This window comes from Bombina bombina, chromosome 4 (assembly GCF_027579735.1).
Source record: "Bombina bombina isolate aBomBom1 chromosome 4, aBomBom1.pri, whole genome shotgun sequence".
In the NCBI taxonomy this organism is placed as follows: Eukaryota; Metazoa; Chordata; class Amphibia; order Anura; family Bombinatoridae; genus Bombina; species Bombina bombina.
In genome coordinates, this window is record NC_069502.1 from 681,807,286 (window position 1) to 681,833,887 (window position 26,602).

At 36.2% G+C, this 26,602-nt stretch overlaps 1 protein-coding gene across 2 annotated transcripts in view; it reads right to left on the reverse strand.

Moving 5' to 3' along the window:
- The window catches only part of FAM120B (family with sequence similarity 120B), a 434,786-nt gene extending 412,010 nt beyond the window's left edge, over nt 1-22,776 (reverse strand). Inside the window, exons 1-3 of one of the 2 annotated variants that reach the window (XM_053710825.1) lie at nt 22,681-22,776; nt 14,129-14,258; nt 3,401-4,444 (exon numbers count right to left, since the gene is read on the reverse strand). In XM_053710825.1, the coding sequence (XP_053566800.1) occupies nt 3,401-4,420 (1,020 nt within the window). In that variant the 5' untranslated portion in view covers nt 4,421-4,444; nt 14,129-14,258; nt 22,681-22,776. The remainder of the gene's footprint in view (nt 1-3,400; nt 4,445-14,128; nt 14,259-22,680) is intronic. The other variant, XM_053710826.1, reaches the window with a different exon arrangement.
- Nucleotides 22,777-26,602: the final 3,826 nt, after the last annotated feature.

Consider the following 26,602-nt stretch of genomic DNA (forward strand, 5'->3'; position numbering starts at 1 on the left):
GCAGTAATGATGTTGCTACATTGCACAGATATCTGAAGGAACCATACAGACCAGAGCGTGTTTTTGACACTAATGTGCCTGGACTTTTGAACTTTCCTTAACAATAAGTACAACTGCATATTTAGGGGCCCCTGTGAAAAATAATATGGACTATATGGAAGTTTCGATATGAGAAAATGTTCATATTTTTGCGGTCTCATACATCATAGCTGATACATATTGTAATTGTTGCAATTTGACTTGCTAGCCGGCCGGCTTGTTCTAACGTTTTTTGTAATCAATAGGGTTTTAGTTGCACATTTTTAGGAATAGGGTGGAGGGTAGACGGCCTGTCTAAACTGTTAGAGCCTTATGGTAATAAAAGCTTTTGATTAACTTTGTGCAGCCTGTGTCCCGCTTTGATTGACTTAGATATATGTTCAATCCTTCCTTTTTTAGTTAAAAAATAAATATATATATATATTTTTAGTGGGTGTGTCTTGGACCTGCAAAATAATGTCTATATTTTTGTAAGGAAATGAAAGATTTTAAATGATTTGAAAACATTTTGTATGCAAATCTGCTGCAATGTAGGCAATGATTTCTAAGGCATAAGTTAAAAATGGACTTTGGTGTCAATTTAGGTAAATACAGCAATTATTCTTGGGAGGTTATTTTACTTCATTGCCAGATATAAACTAAAGGATCCCGAAATTGTAGAAAGTCCAGACACTTCTAGCCATTTTTGTCCAATTCTGACGCTATCTAAAATTTGCAATGCTGGTGATGTAGCATCCAATATCATTCTGCTCAGGCTCATAGAGATATAATGAATGTCACGTGTCTCTTTAAAGAGAGACATAAAATGATTTGCTGTTTTATTATTGTTCTTTTATGTTCATTTAATGTAGTTATAGTTTGTGTGTTATTAAAATTACACATACTGACAATAAATAATTAGGAAAAATGTTAATTGTTTTATGTATATCATGAACTAAGCTTGTGAGGAAACCATAAACACCTGCAAACATACACAAAAACATCAGCAGCAGTGCATCAATTTTGATAATTATTATTCTTGTTACCAATGGCTACATATACTTGTTTTACGGCAATCCAGGTCTGTAAAAACTATTTAGCTTCCTATACAAAATCACACTTAAAAGGGACAGTCTACACCAGAAATGTTATTGTTTTAAAAGAGGTAATTCCTTTATTACCCATTCCCTAGTTTTGCATAACCAACACAGTTATATTAATATACTTTTTACCTCTGTAATTATCTTGTATCTAAGCCTCTGCAGACTGCCTCCTTATTTCAGTTATTTTGACAGACTTGCATTTTAGCCAATCAGTGCTGACTCCTAGGTAACTCCACGTGCTTGAGCATAGTGCATAGTGTATAGTGTTATCTATATGACACACATGAACCAACACCCTCTAGTGGTCAAAATACATTCATATAAAAGAGGCAGCCTTCAAGGTCTAAGAAATTAGCATATGAACCTTCTAGGTTTAGCTTTCAACTAAGAATACCAAGAGAATAAAGCAAAATTGGTGGTAAAAGTAAATTGGAAAGTTGTTTAAAATGACATACCCTATCTGAATCATGAAAGTTTGTATGGACTAGACTGTCCCTTTAAAGGGACAGTCAACTCCAAAAATGTTATTGTTTAAAAAGATAATCCCTTTATTACCCATTCTCTAGTTTTGCACAGCAAACACTATTATATTAATATATTGTTTACCTCTGTGATTAACTTGTATCTAAGCCTCTTGACAGCCCCCCGTATCACATTACTTTTTATTAATTATCTATTGACTTGCATTTCAGCCAATTAGTATAGTGTAATCCACAACTCCACTGGAGAGAGCACAATGTTATCTGAATTGTTTACATGAACTATAATGTCATTATTTTGCCTTTTCCTATAATTTAATTCCAGTTCTTAGACTTGTTTGCCTACTGCAGACTTCACAAACTTAACCCTGCTAAATTTTTGCCCCTAATTGGCTTCATCAGCGGTAATAAAACAGCGTATTGCAAAACAATAAAAGTTACTGTACAATGGCAGTTACAAATCCAGTTTGGCATCTCCAAATAAGGAAAGTGGTGGTGGGGGGGGACAAGTTTGGCTGCTATAAAACATGGCTGATACAGCTTGTAATTGGTGGCTACATTGATAGGACTCATTCATTGACTTTCCTGCTGTTTTCAGCTTTGGAGCAGTAATGCATTGATGCCGTAACTTTAAAAATGTGTTTAAACCTTTAGCAGATTTTCTACACAGTTAAAGGGACATTGTACACTAGATTTTTCTTTGCATAAATGTTTTGTAGATGGTCCATTTATATAGCCCATATCGTTTTTTGTTTTTTTTTAACAATGTATAGTGTTGCTTATTTTTTAATAACATTGTGCTGATTTTCAGACTCCTAATCAAGCCCCAAAGTATCAGATGCAGACTGAAGTCTACAGATTTCTGCTTGCTCCTTTTTGTGTAATGGGTCTTTTCATATGCAGAGGAGGGTCTGCCTGTTTCTGTCTCCCCAGCCTCTTTCAGTGAGTGTTACAGCCTAACCTAATCAACAGTGCTAAACTGGTGCTAAGTTAGTTTTTAAAAGGTTTTATACATAATTTTTAAATCAGTATCTGTGCTTATTTTTCTTTATAGTAGTCTTTATTACATGCAGTTTATATAATAATTGGTGTCCTCTGTCCCTTTAATGCAAGCAACAGAGAGGTAAGAAAATGTTCTAACAAATGAGAACATTTTTCAAATACGCGTTTATGTCCCTTTATGTAGCTGAAGAGCAAAAAGACCTTTGAAAATGTTTTTTCCTGATGGATACAGCTTGTCATACCCCCAAGCAAGGTAAAAAGCTCTTAAAGAAGAAAATACCCCATAGACTGCAGATTACATATGCAAACTGCCTTAAATTGCTTTTTTTTTTAATTAGAACTCATTCAAATCAATTTGAAATCCCCACTATAACCCATGTATTACAAGGTTTTCTAATGGACCAATTGCAATTTGCACCCCCATGCCTTACATGGGGACAGTCTGACATCTATATTGCAATACACCAGAAAACACCTTTTCAACAGCTTTTTTGTTAAGGATTTTTAAAGGAAAGCGAGAATCATTTGGCTGACCGTTGAAATTTGCAACCCAACGATGTGCACATGCTTTTAATTACGTAATCACATTCCAAATATTCTTTTCAAACATATGTGGAGTGCAATTACGTAGATCTGGGCATACACTCATAAAGGTAGCAAATTTCGACGAGGGAGCAAAATCCGACAGAACGGAATTCTACTGAAATAGACTCAAAATGCCAAGCATGTGGTCATTTCTTGTTTTCATGGAACATTTATATTTATTTAATAAAACAAATGTAAAATGACAATTCTTACCTGAACAATATCTTTGTCTTGACACACACTTGATTCAGTTGGATTTGGAACTGGGTAACTATACTGTGACTGTGTAGAAACCCAAGGAGATCTTTGCTCTGGTAATATGTAGGATTTAATACCCCTGTATAGCATGGTTTTGTCAAAACAGTGAGGCAGCATCTCTTCAACCTCACTCATACAGTGCTGCGACTGAGATAGGCTTGCAATGAAGGCTGCTACTGCCTGGATAACAACAGCTCTCTGGTTACTGCCAGTTGAATGTGAAGGATACCGTTCAGTGCATTTTCTTTGAAAGCCTTCTACCACGTTCTCTGGTACTATGTCATTGCCAAGTAGACAAGCAAGCAGAGGAAGGTCTGTAAGATGAAGGCCCAGAGCTCCACATAGATTCTCCCGTGAGTACATTACAGTGTTTAGACTGTTTAGGTGGAGCTTGCCAATAGAAAAGTATGGCACAGTATTAAATATGAGGTAATCACTGTCCTCTCCCAGAATTCCAAGACATTTGTGCTGTAGACCATACTCTGCTACTTCATAATCTCCTTCAACTTTGGAGCAGATAACTTCCTGGCCCAGAAGCTTCAGAGCATAACGAGAGAAAGTGGATAAACCAGAAGGGATGAAGAACATATTTTTTCCAGGCTGCTCCCTATTAGCCTTAATGAAATGGAAGATTTTGGCTATCTCGCGGCTGTTCTGCAGACGACGTTTAACCCATTCTGTTCTCTTCTTTTGTTCCACAGTACCATCAAAGATGAATACAAGGTGAATGCCAGCTGCAGTGAAGGCTGCAATGAAGTCCTGCAAACTACTAAGGTACTCTTTCCACTGGCCACCATGAACCCAAGCATTTGGTGTGTACCATCTCCGAATGCAGCACATTGCATCCACCACAATAGTAGGAGTACTGCCAGGATTGGAGGACTTGTATCTGTTGGCTAGAGTTCTTAGGTTCACCATGCTACATACATCAGAGCAGGAGTTCTGAACAAACCCCTGAAGTCCTTTGATTCCCATATTGGTCTTCACAGAAACAATTAACTGCAATAACAAAACAAACAAATAACATTATCAAAAGGGACAGTCTAGTAGAAATTAAACTTTCATGATTCAGATAGGGAATGTAATTTTAAACAACTTTCCAATGTACTTTTATCATTACATTTGCTTTGTTCTCTTGGTATTCTTTGTTGAAAGCTAAACCTAGTGTAGGCTCATATTCTAATCTGAGCCTAAGGGCTAGATTTATCAAAACTGAGGCGTACAGGGGAACGTATACGCGCCCCTGTACACCTCAGCTCGCCTGTGGCTGGCCGAAATTACCCGCAGTTAATCAACATTGCACACTAGCGCAATTTTGCGTTCGCGTGCAATCCCGCCCCCTGCCCGCGCACAGTCAATCACGCGCGGGCAGGAGCTGCCAATCTCCTCGGTCGGACTCGACCACGGAGATTGAATTTTGCCACCTTAGAGGTGGCGAAGAGCTTAGGGAAGCAGCGGTCTGGTGACCGCTACTTGATAAATTACGTTGAGCAAGTTCTTGTGAGAACTTGCAGCCGTAGGGGCTTGATAAAGCGAGCCCTTAGTGTTAAGGAGGGGAAAAAAAAAAAATGTATCTGCTTTTGATCAAATTGACAAAAACTGCACTGGCCTTTTGGTGACCCCTCTTAGCTGTGTATGCCTATGCAGGCTATATCACAGGAGAGATCATCAGCACACTTACCACATGTACTACTCGTAAAACATCCTGCTGCCTAAGGTTGCATACTTGTTGGACTGATATGTACAGGTGGTCAAGAGGAGGTGTGGTACTCATATCCTGTTTTTATAATATAAGCAAAACTAAATGAAATAAACGATATTAAAGTATGGTATATATTAGTGATGGCTAACCTTAGTACACCAGATGTTTTGGAACTACATTTCCCATGACGATTAGGCACTATAGTTGAGCATCATGGGAAAGGTAGTTTGAAAACATCAGGAGTGCCAAGGTTGGCCATCACTGGTATATTCCGTTATATTTCCCTTGCTAAGAATGTTATATGCATTATAATATTGTTATATTGTAAATTGCACACAGTGTGAATTAATATTATTAATTATGTAAAAACTGTATTCAAAATACATTAGACCAGGTGTTCTGTCGAGAACTCCAATTCCTCAAAAACTCCAATCTGACGTCACTTCTGGTGACTCTTCTATTTTCACTATCTGTTTTTCCTGTCTTGGGAGGCGCAACGCTGATCATCTGGCATACACCCCAAGTAAACCTTTAACCCCCCAGGCGGAGGCAAAATAGATGGTGAAGATAGGCGATTACAGTGCCCATCTGATTGGATGGTAATCCGGTCACTCACTGAGACACGGACCAATCAGATGTATTGAATTACCGGAAGTGACGTCAGATTGGAGTTTTCGATGTATTGGAGTTCTCGATAGAACACAGGTTCACTACCATGTTTTACTCACTTCGGCCACATATCTTTTCCTTTCATTAGTGAGGATAATAGTCAAAATTGGAATGTGTATGAACCAGCAGTTTTGTGGCATTAAACAACCCCCAACAGATTTCTGAACAGGATCTGTGTTTGAATACGCCTCACACAGTATTATGCTTTTACTAGGAACATTTTTGCTAATACAATTCTAGTATAAAATACTACTATTCAAACTGAAATGTACTTAGAGTTAAATTTTGACTATTAGGTCCCTTTCAGGTTAGTAAAAGACAAGAGAAAAATGGTGTAATTTCTAATATACTTTATTTTGTCCCTCTTTCCATTCATTGTAATAACTAATGGGCACCATTATATTGAAATTTAAGTTTCCCTTATTTTATGCTCCCGCTTGCACGATTTTTGAGCGCAACAGGTTGTGCTCATATTATAGGCTGAAAGTTAGTGCAAGATTGTAAACCTGACACGCGCAAAAAGTTTAACTTCCAATATAGTGACCGTATTAATGTAAAAAAAAAAAAGAGATAAAGTCCAAAAGAGCTTCTAAACAAAATGAAGTAAAAAAAAAAAACCACTTTATTGGATATGGTTTAAAACCAGCAGCAGGAAAACGGAAAAAAAAAACTCTGGCCACACTGACTGTCTAACTGGTTTCTGTCGCAAGGACCGTAATCATAGACTTAAATAGTTACATCTGTGGTTACAATTTAAAGCCTAAGAAGTTATCTTATTGGTTAAAAACAAATGGCACAAGAGTTAATACAATTTAAAGTGACAGTGTTACAAAATTACATATAAATGCGCAAGGACATAGATAGTGGGATCCACAAATACAATTAGTACAGTTTAAATCATATGTAGCAAAAAAAGTTTGCCCATGCTTAAAGGGACACTGAACCCAAAATTTTTCTTTCATGATTCAGATAGAGCATGCAATTTTAAGCAACTTTCTAATTTACTCCTATTATCAAATGTTCTTCATTCTCTTGGTATCTTCATTTGAAATGCAAAAATGTATGTTTAGATGCCGGCCCATTTTTGGTGAACAACCTGGGTTGTTCTTGCCGATTGGTGGATAAATTTCCCATTCATCAATAAATACATATATAATGAATGGGAAATAATGGTTATGTCAAGCATATAGAAGTGCAAAACTGGAGAAGTCAAGCATTCAATACCAAATAGACCCTTATATAACGGAGTGTATCAATATCAGTAATTCAAAACACAAAAAACTCAGGCACATATCAAAGTATGAGGAATTCAACGATATCAATTTGTGGTTACCAAAAGATAATAACTAATCACTCAGAGCCCCACTTCAGATTACATTCCTAACCAAATGGGCATACTAATTGGTCCATGATGACAAAATACATATCATTATTGGTAAAGTGCAGATCTTAATAAAAATTAGACAACCCAGGGAGGGAGAAGTAGGCAATGTTAACAAATGCTCAGTTAACTTTGGCAAAAATTTATAATATCAAACTCAGAATAATAGCCTGACGGAATCAGACTGTTGAGCTTGTGTATCCAGTATATTTCCTGCCTGCAAAGGATAGAGAACGTGTCTCCCCCCCCCCACCGGGTGGTCTTCTAATCCGTTCAATAGCTTTCCATTTAAATCTGCCAACATCTTTTCTGTGCACCGCCAAAAATGCCTAGAGAGTGCAGAGCAAGGCCTTTCACCGGAGATGTAGGATAAGTGTTCCCTAATACGGTTCCCAGCTCTCTGGTAGTCCTTCCCACATAGTGCTTGTCGCACTGGGTGCATTCAACTAAATAGATGATAAATGTGCTTTTAAAGTTAATGCATCCCTTAGTGGGACATTCTTCACCAGTGTGGGTAGAAGTGAATGTCTTAGAGGCCTGGACATGATCACACAAGGTACATGTCCTTCTCCCACATCTGTAAGTACCATCACAATGTAACCACGAGCTTCGAGACTCCCTGTTTTTTTAAAAGGCTAGAGGATAGTATCTTTCCCAATGTTGCATTCCTTTTTGCCACAAACATGCAACCTCTTTCTACAGTATGCCTTAACTTTTTATCACCCATCAATATGGGTGTTTCTTGATAATTCCATATATTTCGTCATACTGATTGGAGAAAGAGGTAACAAATTTGGGTCTCACTTGATCTGAAAAAACACTTGTTTGTGACTTATTGGGTGTACTTGACAAGAGGGAACCTCTTCCCATCCTCCTGACCTCTGAAAAGGCTTTATCCACAACATTCTTTGGATAGCCTCCGTTTCTTAGTCTTTTATTTAAATATCTACTCTCTTCAAGAAATGAACCATCCATGGTACAGTTCCGAAGCACCCTCATGAATTGCCCCTTGGCTATGCCCTTGAAGACATGCCTAGGGTGACTGCTACGAGCATGTAGCAAACCGTTACCCTCAATGGGTTTCCTGAAAAGAGTAGAGACGACCCTTTTAGCTGATGCTATGTCAGTCAACGATATATCCAAGAACCGTATTAATGTATTCTCCCAAAGACTTCATAGGAGTGAGAAAACTGCAAAAAAATAAATAAATTATATATATATATATATATATATATATATATATATAAATAAAACACCCATACTCACGCGCTAACCCATCCGCGTTTATTTAAAGGAACGCTGAACCCAAATTTTCTCTTTTGTGATTCAGATAGAGCATGCAATTTTAAGCAACTTTCTAATTTACAACAACTATTTAAACTAATTGTAATAGAGGATACAATCCAGTTTAGAAAAGAAAACCAGTGCTGCAATAGTATAATACTAATTAGCTCTGCAGGAGCAAAGGTGTACACAAGTTAAAAGTGATCCATTTCATTCATACTATTAAACTTTATTAATTCAACAAGGAACTCACACACATACAGTGACAGGGCTAAGAAATTAAAAACACTTAAACTCAGTTGACTGCGCTGTCGCAATTGGGTATAGAAAAAATAATTCAAAGTATCCGCCAGTCCTCAGTCTCAAATACAATAAAAATAGACTAAGCCCTTACAATCCGAGGGCTAATTATTATTACCATTACACTATTAAAGACCAGAGGCTGGAAAGGATATTGTTAAGTTATTAAAGCATATTTTTTCAACAAGAGCAAGCTAGTTAAAAAACGAACAGGAGAGACTAAGCTGCCCCTGTCGGACTCCTGACGCGCGTACATCATGAATGATGTACGCAAACATTTATTCATCCTCCCTTTCCTTATTATTATTATTATCATCATCATCTATCAATATAATTTGTCTAGTTCTCTTCAAAACTGTAGGATTACTAATACTATTATTATTATTATTATTGTTCCACATAATTTATTTTTATCCCTAATATGATATATACACATATGAAGGTATGTTTTTAAAATATAATAAGAAGCGACTTTTTTACAATTTTTAGATACATGTACGTTTATATACATATAGATTAATGTTCGAGACAAACACAAAATATGACTTTATTATAGATTGCCTCAGTATTTTTTTCGTTTTTACCGTAACCCAAATATTGCTATATTCCAGCTTTTATTTTTCTTTATGCATAACAAAACTGCTACGATCACAATGTTTCATGTACGGTTGAAATAATGTATAATCTATTGCTTTAATACTCTATATAATAAGTCACCTCCAATAGAATAATGTATCTACAAAATACACTCCTTGAATTTTAACCGCATTTGAAACTTTCTAAGACAAAAAAAAAAAAAGTTTAGTTTTATGCTACTTAAACCTTTTATTCTTTAATGCGGCTACAATAGAGTTTATTTTGCGGCATATATTTTGGTATTTAATATAGCCCCTCCTCTCTTTGCGTCCCCCTAGACAGGTGTAGAGACAAATGTATACAAGATAATCGTCACTTTAAAGTTTACTCGTGCCGTGCTTGTAAGGCGGTAAGCCTGCCATTGGACCACAATAAAAAGCTCACACCTTTGTATTAGCCAATCATTAACTACCAGGACCACACGCCCACTTTTTAACTCTTTTTAAATAACGTACAGGACCGGCGTTTTCCCTTATTAGGCCTCTGATGAAGAAGTACTCCCTCTGAGACACACTTCGAAACGCGTAAGGCGGTTTTACACGGGCTACCCGGTCCTGGTAGTTTTAAGCTTGAAATATAATGCAAACTCGATTTATCTTCTATGTGAATTTGCACAGTCTCATCTGTCACATACCTCATTTGTTGAGGTTTTGTCTAGCAAGCATAATTACAAAGGAATCGTATATGTGTGTATGTTCGTCAATAAAAAAAAACTGTATTACACAATTAGTGTTCCTTTTTGTTCCATGCTTAAATTTATACCGGAGCATTGCACAGCACCTATTCATCATCTTGGGAGAGACGGAGGAAAGGATAATCTATTCCTGACCAGACTGTACAGGCAAACCGGATGAGTACACTTGTTGGCGAGATACTTACCTCATCAGATTGAGGTGAAATCTGGTGAGTACCCATCTTTAACCAGACACGGATAAAGAAAAACCTGCACATTTGAATTTACAGACTGTTTGATCTCCTGAGGCATTCCAATAGTGATATTAACTCTTCGGATTACAGACTTTAATTTGTCTTTTTCATCAAATACCCATATAGTATTTTCTACAGACGCAGACTCATTTTCAGTTCTGTTCATTTTCTGTTGTTAATATTCATATGTGCTTTTTCTCCTAGATTATATTGACTTCTATTTTTTATTATTTTCAATTCTTAAAATGTATTAGTCCTACACACTGCTTGTTATATGTGCTTTATTTTAGCTCATATTTTGTTTCTACTAATATTTATCACATACTTATTATAAATATAATGTCATCGTATATTATTGTATTTTTAGATTAGTGTATTATATTATCCACAGCTTTTACATTTGCTGTGGTGTAGCGTCACCTGGCATCTTTAGGTGATTATAAGGAATTGATCAGATGCGCTTGAATCACAAGTCCTTGCCATATATATATATATATACAGTGAACAAAAGCCAAGACATACTTATACCCCCCAGCACCAATTATGTATTCAATAAACCAATAATGCAATAAACAGATACATTCACCTAAACTCCATCATCATCCGGCTCACAGCGGTGCACACCCGGCGCTTCAATTGTGTCATCCGCTGTGAGCCGGATCATGATGGAATTTAGGTGAATGTATCTGTTTATTGCATACATAATTGGTGCTGGGGGGTATAAGTATGTCTTTGCTTTTGTTCACTGTTGTTGTAAGTCTGAGGACGGGGGTGAAACCCCGAAACGTCACGTAGTAAATCATCTTTTTGAGAACTTAAACGGAGAGTGCCTGCTTCTCTTTGGGATTGTTTGTACTTTTGCTGTGCACCCCGGATTACAATTGAGAGTGCTTTACCATCTGATTCTGTATATATATATATATATATATATATATATATTTTTTTTTTTTTTTTTTTTTTTTTTTAAATACGTATTCCCCAATGTGAAGAACATTGGAATGTGAAATATTTACATAAAATACATAAGTAAAACCATAATGAATAATGAATAAAAATGCTTTTTTCAGGAATTTGACTGCAAAGGGCTCCAATGCACATTTCCCACACACACATATATATATATATATATATATATATATATATATATATATACACATACATACATATACACACAGAGAAAGTCAGCTAAGATTAAAAGCAAAACTGGAAGAGTTAGTTACCGCATCTGGCCAAATGGGACAAGTCCAAGTACCACGTCAAGGTCTCTTCCAAAACCTGGGTCCCTAATACAGCCATACAAATGCAAGCTCTCAATCAAACAAACTGGGAACAAGTCAGGGACTTATGTAATTACCCTAGATATATACAAAACACGGAAGGGGACTGCACTCTCAGAAGATGATGGAGCCGCCTGGAAGAAGACCTTCTCTGACGAACTTCAGTTACGGCGAGTACCTATGGGGGGGGGGGTTATTTTTAAGATTAGTGATTTAATGGGCTGGAAAATAGCCGATTGCCCTTTTAAGGGCAATGCCCATACAAATGCCCTTGACGTGGTACCTGGGCTTGTCCCATTTGGCCAGATGCGGTAATTAACTCTTCCAGTTTTGCTTTTAATCTTAGCTGAGAGCTTGTAAGCGAGTGCTAGACTTTCTCTGCGTGTGTTGTATTAAATTATTTTGTAATTTTCCCTATAGGCCTTGCACCCAGGCTTGTCTGGGGTTAACTGCCTGTGACTCTGGAGACAACACAGCTTCCCGAGTGTGCTATAGCACCCAGGGCTGGGCATGTTGCAGAGTCATGGGATGCGTACCCAGTCTGAGTGCCGTCCCCTTCCATGTATATATATATATATATATATATATATATATATATATATATATATATATACACACACATACACACACACTGTATATATATATATATATATATATATATATATATCTATGTAAATATATACATATATATATATATATATACACACACACATATATAAATACATCTGCACACACACATATATATAAATATATATCTCACACAAAAATAAAGTCTAGCACTCGCTCACAAGCTCTCAGCTAAGTTTAAAAGAAAATGGAAGAGTCAGTTACCGCATTTGGCCAAATGGGACAAGCCCAGGTACCACGTCAAGGTCTCTTCCAAAACCTGGGACCCTAATACAGCCACACAAATGCAGACTCACACACAGGTGCAAGCTCATATTCAAACAAACTGGGAACTAGTCAGGGTTCACAGACTTTTGTAATCACCCTTAAGCACAAGCACAACAAGGAAAGTGGTACAGTACTCCCAGACCAGGGACACATCACATGACCCTGAAACACTGCTCAGCTATGGTGCTATAGCACTCTCAAAAAGCTGCACTATTTCTAGAGTCACATGTAGTCTTCACCCAGACCAGCCGGGGCCAAGACTGCATGTGACTCTAGAAATAGTGCAGATCTAATTTAGTTGTTCAGTTCTACGCCTTGGACTCTGCTTCTTTTTATCAAAGCTTAAAAGCTCTCAAATTTTATGGCTTGGATATTTATTACTTAATCCTACAATGCAGAGGTTTTTCAGATTCTGTAGTTGTAGCTGGGCAAGAAAGTTTGTTTCTAAGCAAATTTCTTATAAGGGTTTGGAAAGTTTTTCCTTTCTTGGTGTTACAAAAATGACTATCGTTGGCACCTTTTTAGAATTCCGAACCGATAAAGGTTTATTGTCAAGCTCTTTTGTATCTCAAAAGTATGAATACATTTCCAGACATTTAGGTCTTTATTTAGTCACTTGTCAGAATCAGATCTGTTTTTTTTTTTTGTAATCAAATTTCTCCTCCTTGGAACCTTAATTTAGTTTTAAGAGTTTTACAACGTTATTTATTTTTATGGGGTTTTTTTTGTATTGTTTCTTTTAGGGATTTCTGCCACTTAAAGGGACATGAAACCCAAAATATTTCTTTCATGATTTAGGTAGAACATACAATTTTAAACAACTTTCCAGTTTACTTTTATTATCAAATTTGTCTCTTGGTATCATTTGTTGAAGGAACAGCAATACACTACTGGTTTCTAACTGAACATATGGGTGAGCCAATGACAATTGGTATATATATGCAGCCACCAATCAGCAGCTAGAACCTATGTTCTTTGCTGCTCCTGAGCTTACCTAGATAAATCTTTCAGAAAAGGAAAAAAAAGAAAAGGAAAACAAGAGAAGCAAGCAAATTAAATAACAGAGGTAAATTGGAAAGTTGTATGTTCTGTCTAAATCATGAATGTCTACTTATGACTTTACTGTCCCTTTAAAGAGTTTGAGTTTTCAGCTCTTTTTTTTCAGGTACCTTTTCTTATTTTCATCAAGATAAGGCATTCGTTTGCACTCAATACAGTTAGCTACCAAAAATATTAATCAAAAGATTATATTTTCTCTTTGTGCCGTAACCCAAATATAATTCTTATGTAAGTTCTATTTACAAGTCAATCTACTAGGTTATTCTTTTATTTCTCAAGTCCACTTTAGGGTAAAAAACCAATAGCTGTTGCCCTCGCTTTTTGGTTAAAGAACTTAATTTATAAAGCTTTCTGGGAGGTAAGTCAATTTTCCCCAAAAAAAATAAGTCACAGATCATTTCTCTAAATAAATTTCCACTTTTTCTTGATTATTTAATTTATATTACAACTCCCAAAAGTCTGTATGGGCCCCTCTTTCAAATTTGGCTATCCATAACGACAGTTTAGCAAAGTGAATATTCTGGATCTGCTGAAAACAAAAAATGTATACTCACCAAAATATGATTTACACTGTCACAAAGGGGTCCTTTAGTTTATATTAAAAACCCCAAATCCTGTATGGACCCCTCTTTCAAATGTGGCTGTCCGTAATGACAAATAAGTAAGGAGAATCTTCTGGACGTGCTAAAAAAAAAGTATACAATTTGTGAGGGTTACCTATCGAAATATGATTTACCATAGCGTTAAAATTTAAAGGGACACTAAAGTCAAAATTAAAGTGATGGTAAACTTTACATGTTTTAAAATCAGGTCTGGAATCTAAGCAATATTTTAGATAAACTTTAATGGATTATTTCTGATGAAGATGCGCTGTTACTTTTTAATCTAGCTGTGCAATTCTAATACTCTGCGCTCTGGCCACTCACTTCAAAACCCTTTTACTTTTGTTTGCTAATGGTTTAAACTGTTCTCCAATTGGCGCTCTAGCCATACGGCACTTTTTTGTAACTAGAGCACCAATTGGAGAACAGTTCAAAACATTAGATCACAAAAAAAAAATAAGTTACAGGGCATCTTCATTAGAAGTAATCAATTAAAGTCCATTTAAAATATTGCTTAGATTCCAGACATAATTTTAAAACATGTAAAGTTTACCATCACTTTAAACTTTCATGATTTAGGTAGAACATGCAGGTTTAAGAGACTTGCTAATTTAATTTCATTATGAAATATATATATATATATATACACACACACACACATTCTGAGGTACCAGTTCCTAATGAGCATGTGCAAGAGTTCACAGTGTATACATATATAAGTCTGTGATTGGCTTAAGGCTGTAACATGATACAGGGGGAAGGCAAATTGAAATACATTTTAAAAAATTTCAGAATTTGTTATAAAAAAAATATCTACTGCTCATTTAAAATTCAGCCTAAGTGCTAATCTCATTACTATACACTTGTTGAGTATGCAATTCTATTGCAAAAAAGGCTTAGAAGCAAAGGGGTTACAGGAACATGAAAGCGAAAATTAAACTTTTATAATTCAGATAGAGTGTGCGACTTTTCAATTTACTTCTATTATCAAATTTAATTCATTCTCTTGGTATACAAAAAGAAGTTAAAGGAACACTAAACCCATTTTTTTTCTTGTATGATGATTCAGATAGGAGTAAATTAGAAAGTTGCTTAAAATGGCATGCTCTATTATCAATTGTTCTTCATTCTCTTACTATCTTTATTTAACCCCTTAAGGACCGGGCATTTCAGACAAAAACTTCCCCAAAAGACCAAAGCATTTTTAGCATTTTTGCCATTACTACAGTTAAACGGAAATAAAGCCTTTATATATATATATATATATATATATATATATATATATATATATATATATATATATATATATATATATATATATATATATATATATATATATATATATATATATATATATATATATATATATATATATATATTCATACACTTATCAAAACTATGTATTATTTTTCAGTAGCCAACCCAAAGTATTGATCTAGGCCCATTTTGGTATATTTCATTCCACCATTTCACCACCAAATGCAATCAAATAAAAAAATTGTTAACTTTTTCACAAACTTTAGATTTCTCACTGAAATTATTTACAAACAGCTTGTGCAATCATGGCACAAATGGTTGTAAATGCTTCTCTGGGATCCCCTTTGTTCAGAAATAGCAGGCATATATGGCTTTGGCATTGCTTTTTGGTAATTAGAAGCAGCTGTGCACCACACCTGTATTATGCCCAGCAGTGAAGGGGTTAATTAGGTAGCTTGTAGGGTTAATTTTATCTTTAGTGTATAGATTACCCTCCCACCTGACACATCCCACACCCGATCCCTCTCAAACAGCTCTCTTCCCTCCCCCACCCCCCAATTGTAACCCCCACCTTAAGATCTGGCAGAAAGTCTGCCAGTATGTAAATAAAAAGGCTTTTTTTAAAAAAAAAAAAAAAAAAAATTATATATATATATATATATATATATATATATATATATATATATATATAAAAAATTCTGCAGTGTAGGATCCCCCCCTTACCCACCAACCTCCCTGATCCCCCCCAAACAGCTCTCTAACCCTCCCCCCTCTACCAATTTGCTGCCATCTTAGGTACATCTTGCCAGTACCCAGTTTGCTGCAAATAATGCAATTAAAAAAAAAAATCGATACCCCTGCCCGTCTATTTCTGCACTGCCCCAAACTAGCGAGATTGCGGCAGAGAGAGGCCCAGGACAGCAGCGTTGTACAGGGTTAAGGGCTTAACGACCGACGGTTAAGTGGTTAAAAAGCAGTAATGTAAAGCTTAGGTGCCGGCCCATTTTAGGTACAGCACCCTGGATAGCGCTTGTTTATTTACAGATACAAAGATAAATGCTATGTCTGAACCAGAAAAGTTTAATTTTTACTTTCATGTCCCTTTAAAAACTATGACATTTATACCAATTACTTGCTTCTTTCCTTTTTTGGGTGGGTAGTAGCATGATATGTATATACCACTGTTTTTTAAACTGTCCTCCAGCCTCTCTAACAGGCCAGGTTTTCAGGATTACCTTGGATGAGAGCAGGTTAATAACCATGATTACTAATCAGCTGATTATTTCACCTGTGCTCCAGTTCAGATATCCTCAAGATCTGGCCTGAGGACAGGTTTGAAATCCAGGGGCACGATCACATATACGGCGCAGTGGAAACCTGCGCCGGACGTAATTTCACCTCGCACATTGGGGTATTAAATATATGGCGCCGGCATTTCCTAAGTGGCGGAAGTCGGATAAACTAGCGATGTCCAGAAATAATCGTAAATTCAAATTTCTGGAGTTGCCAGTGACTTACGGCACTTTAGAAACTGCCGGCGCCTAAGAAAAGTAAAGAAAATTTTAAATCTCCTGTAAAAGTCTAACATGCCTCCCAAAAATAAGCCAGACAAGTATACCCCTATATACGCAATCCCCCCTTTCACTACCAATAATAAATGTATTAACCCCTAGACCGACAACCCCCCACAACGCAATATGCCTATTTAAACTATTAACCCCTATATCAGCCATCAAACCCACACCGCAAGTAATAACTAAATTATTAACCCCTAAACCGCCATAGACCACAACGCCATTAACCAATTCAAGTATAAACCCCTAAACCGCCATAGCCCACGTAGCCTATTAAATGTATTAACCCCTAATCTGCCGCCTCCAACACTATAATAAAGTTATTAACGCCTAAAACTAAGTCTAACCCTAACACCCCCCTAACGTAAATATTATTTAAATAAGTTTACTATTATTAACTCAATTATTCCTATTTAAAACTAAATACTTACCTATAAAATAAACCCTAAGATAGCTACAATATAATTAATAATTACATTGTAGCGATTTTAGGATTTATTTTAATTTTACAGGCAACTAAGTATTTATTTTAACTAGGTAGAATAGTTATTAAATAGTTATTAACTATTTAATAGCTACCTAGTTAAAATAAAGACAAATTTACCTGTAAAATAAATCCTAACCTAAGTTACAATTACACCTAACACTACACTATCATTAAATAAATTAAATTAATTAACTACAATTACCTAAAATTAAATACAATTAAATAAAATAAAGTACAAAAAAATCCCCACTAAATTACAGAAAATAAAAAAAAAAATCACAAGAAGTTTAAACTAATTACACCTAATCTAAGACCCCTAATAAAAAAGCCCCCCAAAATAATAAAATTCCCTACCCTATACTAAATTACAAATAGCCCTTAAAAGGGCTTTTTGTGGGGCCTTGCCCCAAAGTATTCAGCTCTTTTACCTGTAAAAAAAAATACAATACCCCCCCAAAATTAAAACCCACCACCCACGCACCCAACCCTACTTTAAAACCCACCCAATCCCCCCTTAATAAAACCTAACACTAACCCCTTGAAGAAGATCACCCTACCTTGAGACGTCGTCACCCAGCCGGGCCAAAGTCCTCCAAGAAGCCGGGCAGAAGAGGTCCTCCAGACGGCAGAAGTCTTTATCCAGGCGGCATCATCTATCTTCATCCTTCCGGAGCGGGTCCATCTTGAAGACATCTGACGCGGAGCATCCTCTTCTTCCAACGGCCAACGACTGAATGAAGGTTCCTTTAAGTGACGTCATTCAAGATGACGTCCCTTGAATTCCGATTGGCTGATAGAATCTATCAGCCAATCGGAATTAAGGTAGGAAAAATACTATTGGCTGATGCAATCAGCCAATAGAATTGAGCTTGCATTCTATTGGCTAATTGGAACAGCCAATAGAATGTGAGGTCAATTTTATTGGCTGATTGCATCAGCCAATAGGATTTTTCCTACCTTAAAGGGCCACTGTAAGTAAATATTTTCTATGCCTGTTACTAACTAACTACCCCAAATACGCTTTTTATCAATAGCATTTCATTAACATATCTCTACCGTATATCAGAAATCTTGGCTGCAAATTTAATTGTTTTCCAAACCCACTCCGTGGGTATCCTTTGCTCTGTACCAATCCGTTTACAATACCTAGGTTTCAAAATGGCGCTTTAAACACAAAGTTATTGGTTTAAGTATTTTGAACACTCAGTGCTGAAAATAGTGGGCAGAATAACGTGACATCATCAGCGAATAAAAGATATAACTTTTAGAACGTTATGAAACTTTGTTTTGGAGAAAATATAGGTCAGTAGGTTTTAATTAATGTTTATTAACTTTAATATGTTAGTTGTTTAGCTTAAAAATTATAACAGAAGGTAATCCTTTAATTCCGATTGGCTGATAGATTCTATAAGCCAATCGGAATTCAAGGGACGCCATCTTGGATGACGTCACTTAAAGGAACCTTCTTTCAGTCGTCGGCCGTTGGAAGAAGAGGATGCTCTGCGTCGGATGTCTTCAAGATGGACCAGCTCCGCTCCGGAAGGATGAAGATAGAAGATGCCGCCTGGATGAAGACTTCTGCCGTCTCGAGGACCTCTTCTGCCCCGATCGGATGAAGACTTCTGCCGTATGGATGACCACTTGTGCACGGCTTCTTGGAGGACTTTGGCCCGGCTGGGTGAAGACGTCTCAAGGTAGGGTGATCTTCAAGGGGTTAGTGTTAGGTTTTATTTAAGGGGGGTTTGGGTGGGTTTTAGAGTAGGGTTGGGTGTGTCGGTGGTGGGTTTTAATGTTGGGGGGTATTGTATTTTTTTTTTTACAAGTAAAAGAGCTGATTACTTTGGGGCAATGCCCCGCAAAAAGCCCTTTTAAGGGCTACTTGTAATTTAGTATAGGGTAGGGAATTTTATTATTTTGGAGGGCTTTCTTATTTTATTAGGGGGCTTAGATTAGGTGTAATTAGTTTAAACCTTGTAATTTCTTTTTATTTTCTGTAATTTAGTGTTTGTTTTTTTTTGTACTTTAGTTTATTTTATTTAATTGTATTTCATTTTAGGTAATTGTAGTTAATTAAATTTAATTTATTTAATGATAGTGTAGTGTTAGGTGTAATTATAACTTAGGTTAGGATTTATTTTACAGGTAAATTTGTCTTTATTTTAACTAGGTAGCTATTAAATAGTTAATAACTATTTAATAACTATTCTACCTAGTTAAAATAAATACAAAGTTGCCTGTAAAATAAAAATAAATCCTTAAATAGCTACAATGTAATTATTAATTATATTGTAGCTATCTTAGGGTTTATTTTATAGGTAATTATTTAGTTTCAAATAGGAATAATTGAGTTAATAATAGTAAATTTATTTAGATTTATTTAAATAATATTTAAGTTAGGGGGTGATAGGGTTAGACTTAGGTTTAGGGGTTAATAACTTTATTATAGTGGCGGCGGCGATGTTGGCGCCGGCAGATTAGGGGTTAATACATTTAATAGGCTATGTGGGCTATGGCGGTTTAGGGGTTAATACTTGAATAGTTTATTGCGTTGTGGGCTATGGCGGATTAAGGGTTAATAGTTTTAAGAGGTAGTTTGCGATGTTGGGGTTGACGGATTTAGGGGTTAATAATTTAGTTATTACTTGCGGTGTGGGTTTGATGGTGGATATAGGGGTTAATACACTTTATTAGTTATTGCAGTGGGGGATTGCGGTTGACAGGTAGAGAGACATTGCGCATGCGTTAGGTGTTAGTTGATTTTTGAAGGCATTTTAGGGAGTTACGGTGCTCCCATACTCAGCGCAAGGCTTGCTACGGCTGCCTTTTATGGCGAGGTAAAAATGGAGTAAGATTTCTCCATTTTTGCCACGTAAGTCCTTGCGCTGGATATTGGATATCGATTTACGATGCGGTCCCATGTTAGCTTATGGGAGTAAAAATTGCGGGCGACAGGTGAAATATACGTGCCGCATTTATATGCGGCGCTGTATATAGGATACCAAAACCGGCGTCGCCGGCTTTTGCGGGCGACGCTGCATATGTAATGGAGGCCCAGTTGCTTCTTTCTAAAGGCACACCTCTCAGGTTGGCTACTTTTATAAAATAATGTTATTCTTAATAATAACAAACCAATGTCCTTAAAGGGACACTAAACCCCCAAAAAATATTTTGTGATTCAAATAGAGCATGAAATTTTAAGCAAAATCTCCTATTATAAAATTTTCTTTATTCTCTTGGTATCTTTATTTGAAATGCAAGTTTAGATGCCGGCCCATTTTTGGTGAACAACCTGGGTTGTCCTTGCTGATTGTTGGATACATTCATCCACCAATACAAAAGTGCTGTCCAGAGTTCTAAACCAAAAAAAAAACATAGATGCCTTCTTTTTCAAATAAAGATAGCAAGAGAACGAAGAAAACTTGATAATAGGAGTAAATTAGAAAGTTGCTTAAAATTGCATGCTCTATCTGAATCCCGAAAGAAAAAATATGGGTTCAGTGTCCCTTTAATAATACGTAATAGGTATTTTGCAGAGGTACTGTCTTTTACCAGGGTTTAATAATTAACGTATGAAAGTAACAATGTTATTTAGAGCAATAATTTTGTTCCATATCTTATGTTAAAATCTTCCTTGTTAATGGCTATTTACCTTTAACTAAGTTTGGAGTCAGCAGGGATCTATGATTGGGTGCCTATATTTTTCTGTAATTTTTTTATTTATTTATATTAATTTAAAAATGTATCTACTATTTTTAGTACACAATAACCCTTTTATTTATATGACAACACAACCAGGGAGAGTCCATGCACATGTAAATACATTTTTTATAAGAATCATAACTTTATTTTTATTTAGGTCTTGAAATGTGGGAAACATATAGTGTTTTCATATTGGGGATATGATATACAGACATTTAGACTGTCCCTTTAATTATACCACCTTAAATTTGGGCTGGAGTAATAATATATTTCGTTATAACATGAAATCGTTCATTTTTCTTTCATGATTCAGACAGAGAATATACATTTTAAACAACTTTACAATTTACTTCTATTATGCAATTTGCTTCATTCTCTTGGTATCCTTTGTTGAACAACTATGCACATGGGTGAGCCAATAACGAGGCAGCTGTTATGGAGACCTCAGCCTACCTAGGCATTCTTTTCAACAAAGAATACCAAGAGAACAAATTAGATTATAGAAGTAAATTGGGAAGTTGTTTAAATTGTATGCTGTATCTATAAAAATATATATAAAATATATAAAATATTGGGTTTCACATCATGTCAGTGACTTGTTTGTGAGGAAATGATTTAGCTGTAACTGCAACTACAGCATGTGGCATTGGCAAAACCAACTTAGAAGCTGCAGAGATATTAGTAAGGTATGTTTGGCTGATATATGCAGTTTTAATGCATTTTGAAACACAATTTTGGTTGCTGTTTGAAAATATATAGTAACATATACATTCATAGTTGTAAACAATGATGTATATTAATAATGTATGTGATAGATAGGCTAATATGACTAAGAACATTTGTCAATGCAACATGGCACATTTGAAATTTTTTTTTAACTTGTACTATAGTATTTTGTCCTTAATGTATGCTATAGGGTTACTATGGTGACCTGGCACACACTGATGATGTCATTATCAGGTGTTTTTATGACAGGTACATAGACTCGTATCTTTTTTAGCACTCTAGTGCAGCTGCAGCATTTGACAGGCAACACTTTAAACAGTTATGTATGCTACATACAGCATTAATAAAAAGGAGAACCAATAAGGGAGCACTATTGCTGAGGAAATAGACCAATGAGAGAGCTCAACTCATACTATCTATAACCTGTCTCCAAGCAGAGCCCGACCTACACTTCCACTTTCTAATTCTTGTTGCTGGCTGCTATGTGCAGGACAAGTACATTGACATTCACATTTTGGCAATATATTATAATTGCTATCAGTACTTTTATTTTTTTCTTATCCCAAACCTTTTTCTTTTCCTTTGTGAAAATCATTAACATTATCTTATTATTTTTCCCCCTTAACCACTCTTCCTTCCCTGTTCACAGCTATGCAACTATAGCTGCTATAGACAGTCCTTGCCTGTCACAGCCCTTGTGCTGTCATTGCTTCCCTCTCCTTTGTTTGCTCTTTACTTCCCCTGCAAGCTGAACCGCTCACCTCTTGTCTCTGGCTGTTCTTTGATTTCACTACAGCAGCAACTCTCTCTTACTCCTGAGCTGCAGCAGCCATTTTGTGGGTGGTTTTTAGTTTTTCCCTCCCCTTCTAATCAGATCTCCTAAGCCCTCCTGTCCCAGACCTACTGTGTAGCTCTGCGCTTTCTATTATTTTTTTTATCTCACATAATATTGCTATAGCTAGTTATCCCCCTGTCTGCATTTTTCATTAATGTTAGTTCCTTTTTTATTCTCTCTCGTCTCACACATATTATTGTGCTTATTGTACCTCTGTGTGTTTTTATTTTTAAAGAGTAGATTCCTCCTAATTTTCTTTCCCTTCACACATATACAGCATATTCTCTAAAGCTTTCTGGTCTGGTGAGATATGTAAGAAATAAGCTGTTTATCTCACTAAGCAGATTTCTGGGTGTGAAGGAGAGACATACAATATAATCATGTATACCTTTTTTTCTCCATGCTGGCAAGTTTTTGATAATTGGTCCCAGACTAGTGGTTATTTAACACTCTTTGTGGATTTCTAAGTTTATTTTCCATATAATTACTGCCCCTTCTCTTTTAGGTCAACATTTATTAAAAGTCCATTAAATACAGCAGAATTGCATAATTAACGGCAATGCAATAACACTATAAATTTCAAATAAGCATTAGATTTCTTTCAGACAATTTCATTTTCCCCCATTAGCCGGCCCCCTGTATCATGTGACAGCTATTAGCCAATCATGAACTAGTATACTTATACACTGTGAACTTGTGCACTTGCTTAGCAGGAGCTGGTGTAAATGGGAAAGTCTCTTAAAACTGCATGTTCTATCTGAATAATTAAAGTTTAATTTTGGCTTTAGTGTCCCTTTAAGCTGCAGCTCCAGCCAGGGCCTTAGCATTTCAGGCTTGTGCGAACGAGCTCGAAACGCTTGTTAACTTAGCCTCTCATCTACCTAAAGTGTGGTGGAGTTAAAGCTGCTGGTTGTGCAATGTTAAATGATGCTAGTGTAGGCTGCACGCTCACCGTAAAGCCTGATGGCCAGGTTCCTGTGAGCTAACCTTGTTCGCCCGGCTAATAATAAATGTAGCCCATAGTGTATATTACTCTATTACATTTTTTTCCCTTTTTTTTTTACCCACTCAACATGTCCCAACAAGACCCACCTCTTTCAGAGAGGGTAGTCTAAAATATGATTTATATATATATATATATATAATTTTTATTAACCAACAGTGGGTACAATTATATAGGTCACAGAACAGTGCACGACGCAGTGGACAATGTCATACTGTGCAGTATATAGATAATTATACAGTAAACACAATCATATAAGTGGCATAAATATATATTCTATGCTGATACAGTACTTTTTATTCTTTTAGGTACCAAATTTAACACAAAAACAAGAAAAAGAGAAGAAAAAAAAAACACACACAATCTCCTTTGGAGTGGATAACACACGGTATCAAAATTAATTTTTCAGCACTTTGCGAGGATTAAACAGATTTACATTCATCTGTTTATAGTCAGCTATAATATACAAATAATATAGATGCCATTAAAAACAAGCAACTAAAACAGAAGATATTTTGTCACAGCAAAATAATTTCATTAATACGATACCCTAGGTATAGAAGCAGGGGGGAGAGAGAAAAAAAATAGGAGGTGGGGACACTTCACTCTATTCCGCATTCCTTCCCTCTATTAAAACAAATCAATTATAGTGCCATGTTGACAGGAAAATATAATCTAACATTAATGCTTCAAAATAAGGGGTTCTATGAAATTGTAAAGTAAGCATATATTGTGTGTTGAGATGATACGTCTGTATGATTTTAAGCCATTTATCAAAAAAGCAAACTATCTGCTTATTATGCCATAAAGAAATATTATATTGTTCAAATATAATCTGGGATTTGATGGCATTGATAAATGCTCCTATTGCTGGGCCTGTCTTACTCTTCCAGTTTTTAAGGATGAGATTTCGACCAATAAAAATAGCAGTATTAATTAGATTGAAGTTAGTCAAATCTGCAGCCCCATATAAAAAGACAATATGCTTTGGTTCAAAAGCAAAAACATTTCCCACAATTTTATTAAGCCAATAGTTCATTTTAAACCAAAACTGAATGATTTTTGGGCAAAACCAGAAACAATGTAAAAGGTCCGCCTTGGGGAGATTACATTTAGAGCAATTGCCGGTGCTTAAAGTGGACCATTTAGTTTATCTAGATGGCGTGATATAAACCTTATTGAGTATTTTTATATGAGATTCTTTCCAAGAGGAACAAAGGAGCGCCTGTCACGCTGCACCGCTCTAGCCGTTGCTAGGGGCGCAGTGTTTCCTTCCCTGCTCGTTGCCAGGGGCTGTGTCGGGTCAGATGTGTGCGGCCCTGACGTCATCGCCACACGCTCCCTTCTCCTGATGCCGGTCCGCACGTCTGTGGCGCGAGTCCTGCGCCTATGTAAGCCTCCTCCAAACAATCTATCACTGCCCAAGTATAGGTGTTACTTTGTGTACTCCTGGGAGTGATAGATCGTTTTTCTTCTTATTTGCCTTACTGTGATTTGACCCTGCCTGTCTGACTTCTCTGCCTGCCATACCACTGAATTGCTGGATCTATACGCTGCTGCTGAACTCTGCCTGTTTGACTACTCTACCTGTTTAACCCCTAAATTGCTGGACTGATATATTGCTTCTGAACCCTGCCTGTCTGAATACTCTACCCGTTTAACCCCTAAATTGCTGGACTGATATATTGCTTCTGAACCCTGCCTGTTTGACTACTCTGCTTATTAACCCCTGTTATTCTGGATTGCCTCTTTGTTGCCGAACCCTGCCTGCCTGACCATTCCAGTGATTTGCGTTGCCCTGTTCTGCCATTGCCACTGGGGACTGTCCTGCCTGTGGTGAGTGCCGCTCTCCTCATCTTGCTAACTTTCTCTGCTCTGGGATATTCCCTATCATTCCGGCTCGACTCCGGGATAACAAGACTACTGGCCGAGTTCGGTCTGATAGAGGGGTATCCCACAAGCATTACAGCGCCTCTCTACACCACTTAATACTTGCTTTAACTTTGTCCAAATCCAGATCTTCAAATAGCCTTTCCCAATTGGCAAGAATACAATCTAAATATATTTGGCCTTGTTTGGCCAATAAAATTTTGTAATATAGTGAAATTGAGTGAATACCTGCCCTATATAAATTAATGATGTCCCCGACTTTAGCAAAATTAACCTCAATTGATGTATTCTGGATTTTTCCACTAATAAAGTGACATAATTGGAAATATGCATAAAAGTTATTATTGGGTAATATAAATTCTTTAGATATACTATCAAAAGTCCTTATATTATACGCTTCATCTAATAGTTGTGTTACATAAGTCAGACCTTTCTGTTCCCATATCTTGAATATCTCTGAATTCACCCCAGATAAGAAGTCTGGATTACCTTTCATGGGTAGGAATTTAGAAATAGAAAAGTTAATGTCAAGCATCTGGCATATTTTTTGCCATGCCTTAACTACATTGTATATTCCAGATATTTTTTTTAATATTGTCTGGAAGCTGAACAGAGGAGCAGTGTAAAATAGCATGAAGTGAAAAAGGATAAATTAGCTTTTCCTCTAAAGAGATATTAGTCAGATAGTTCTTGGTTGTTAACCAATCTACTGCAAATCTAGCTAAAATTGTCAGAATTTAAGATTTAATATCTGGAAAGGAGAAGCCTCCAAGTTCTGAAAGCTGAGAGAGTTTTAATATAGATAACATATGTCTCTTATCATTCCAGATAAACTTAGCACAATCTTTATTAAAACAATTAATATCTTTAGTTAGGATAAATAATGGTAGATTGTTCATATAGTATAGTAACTGAGGAAAGAGAATAGACTTTATCATCATTATTTTTGCAGAAA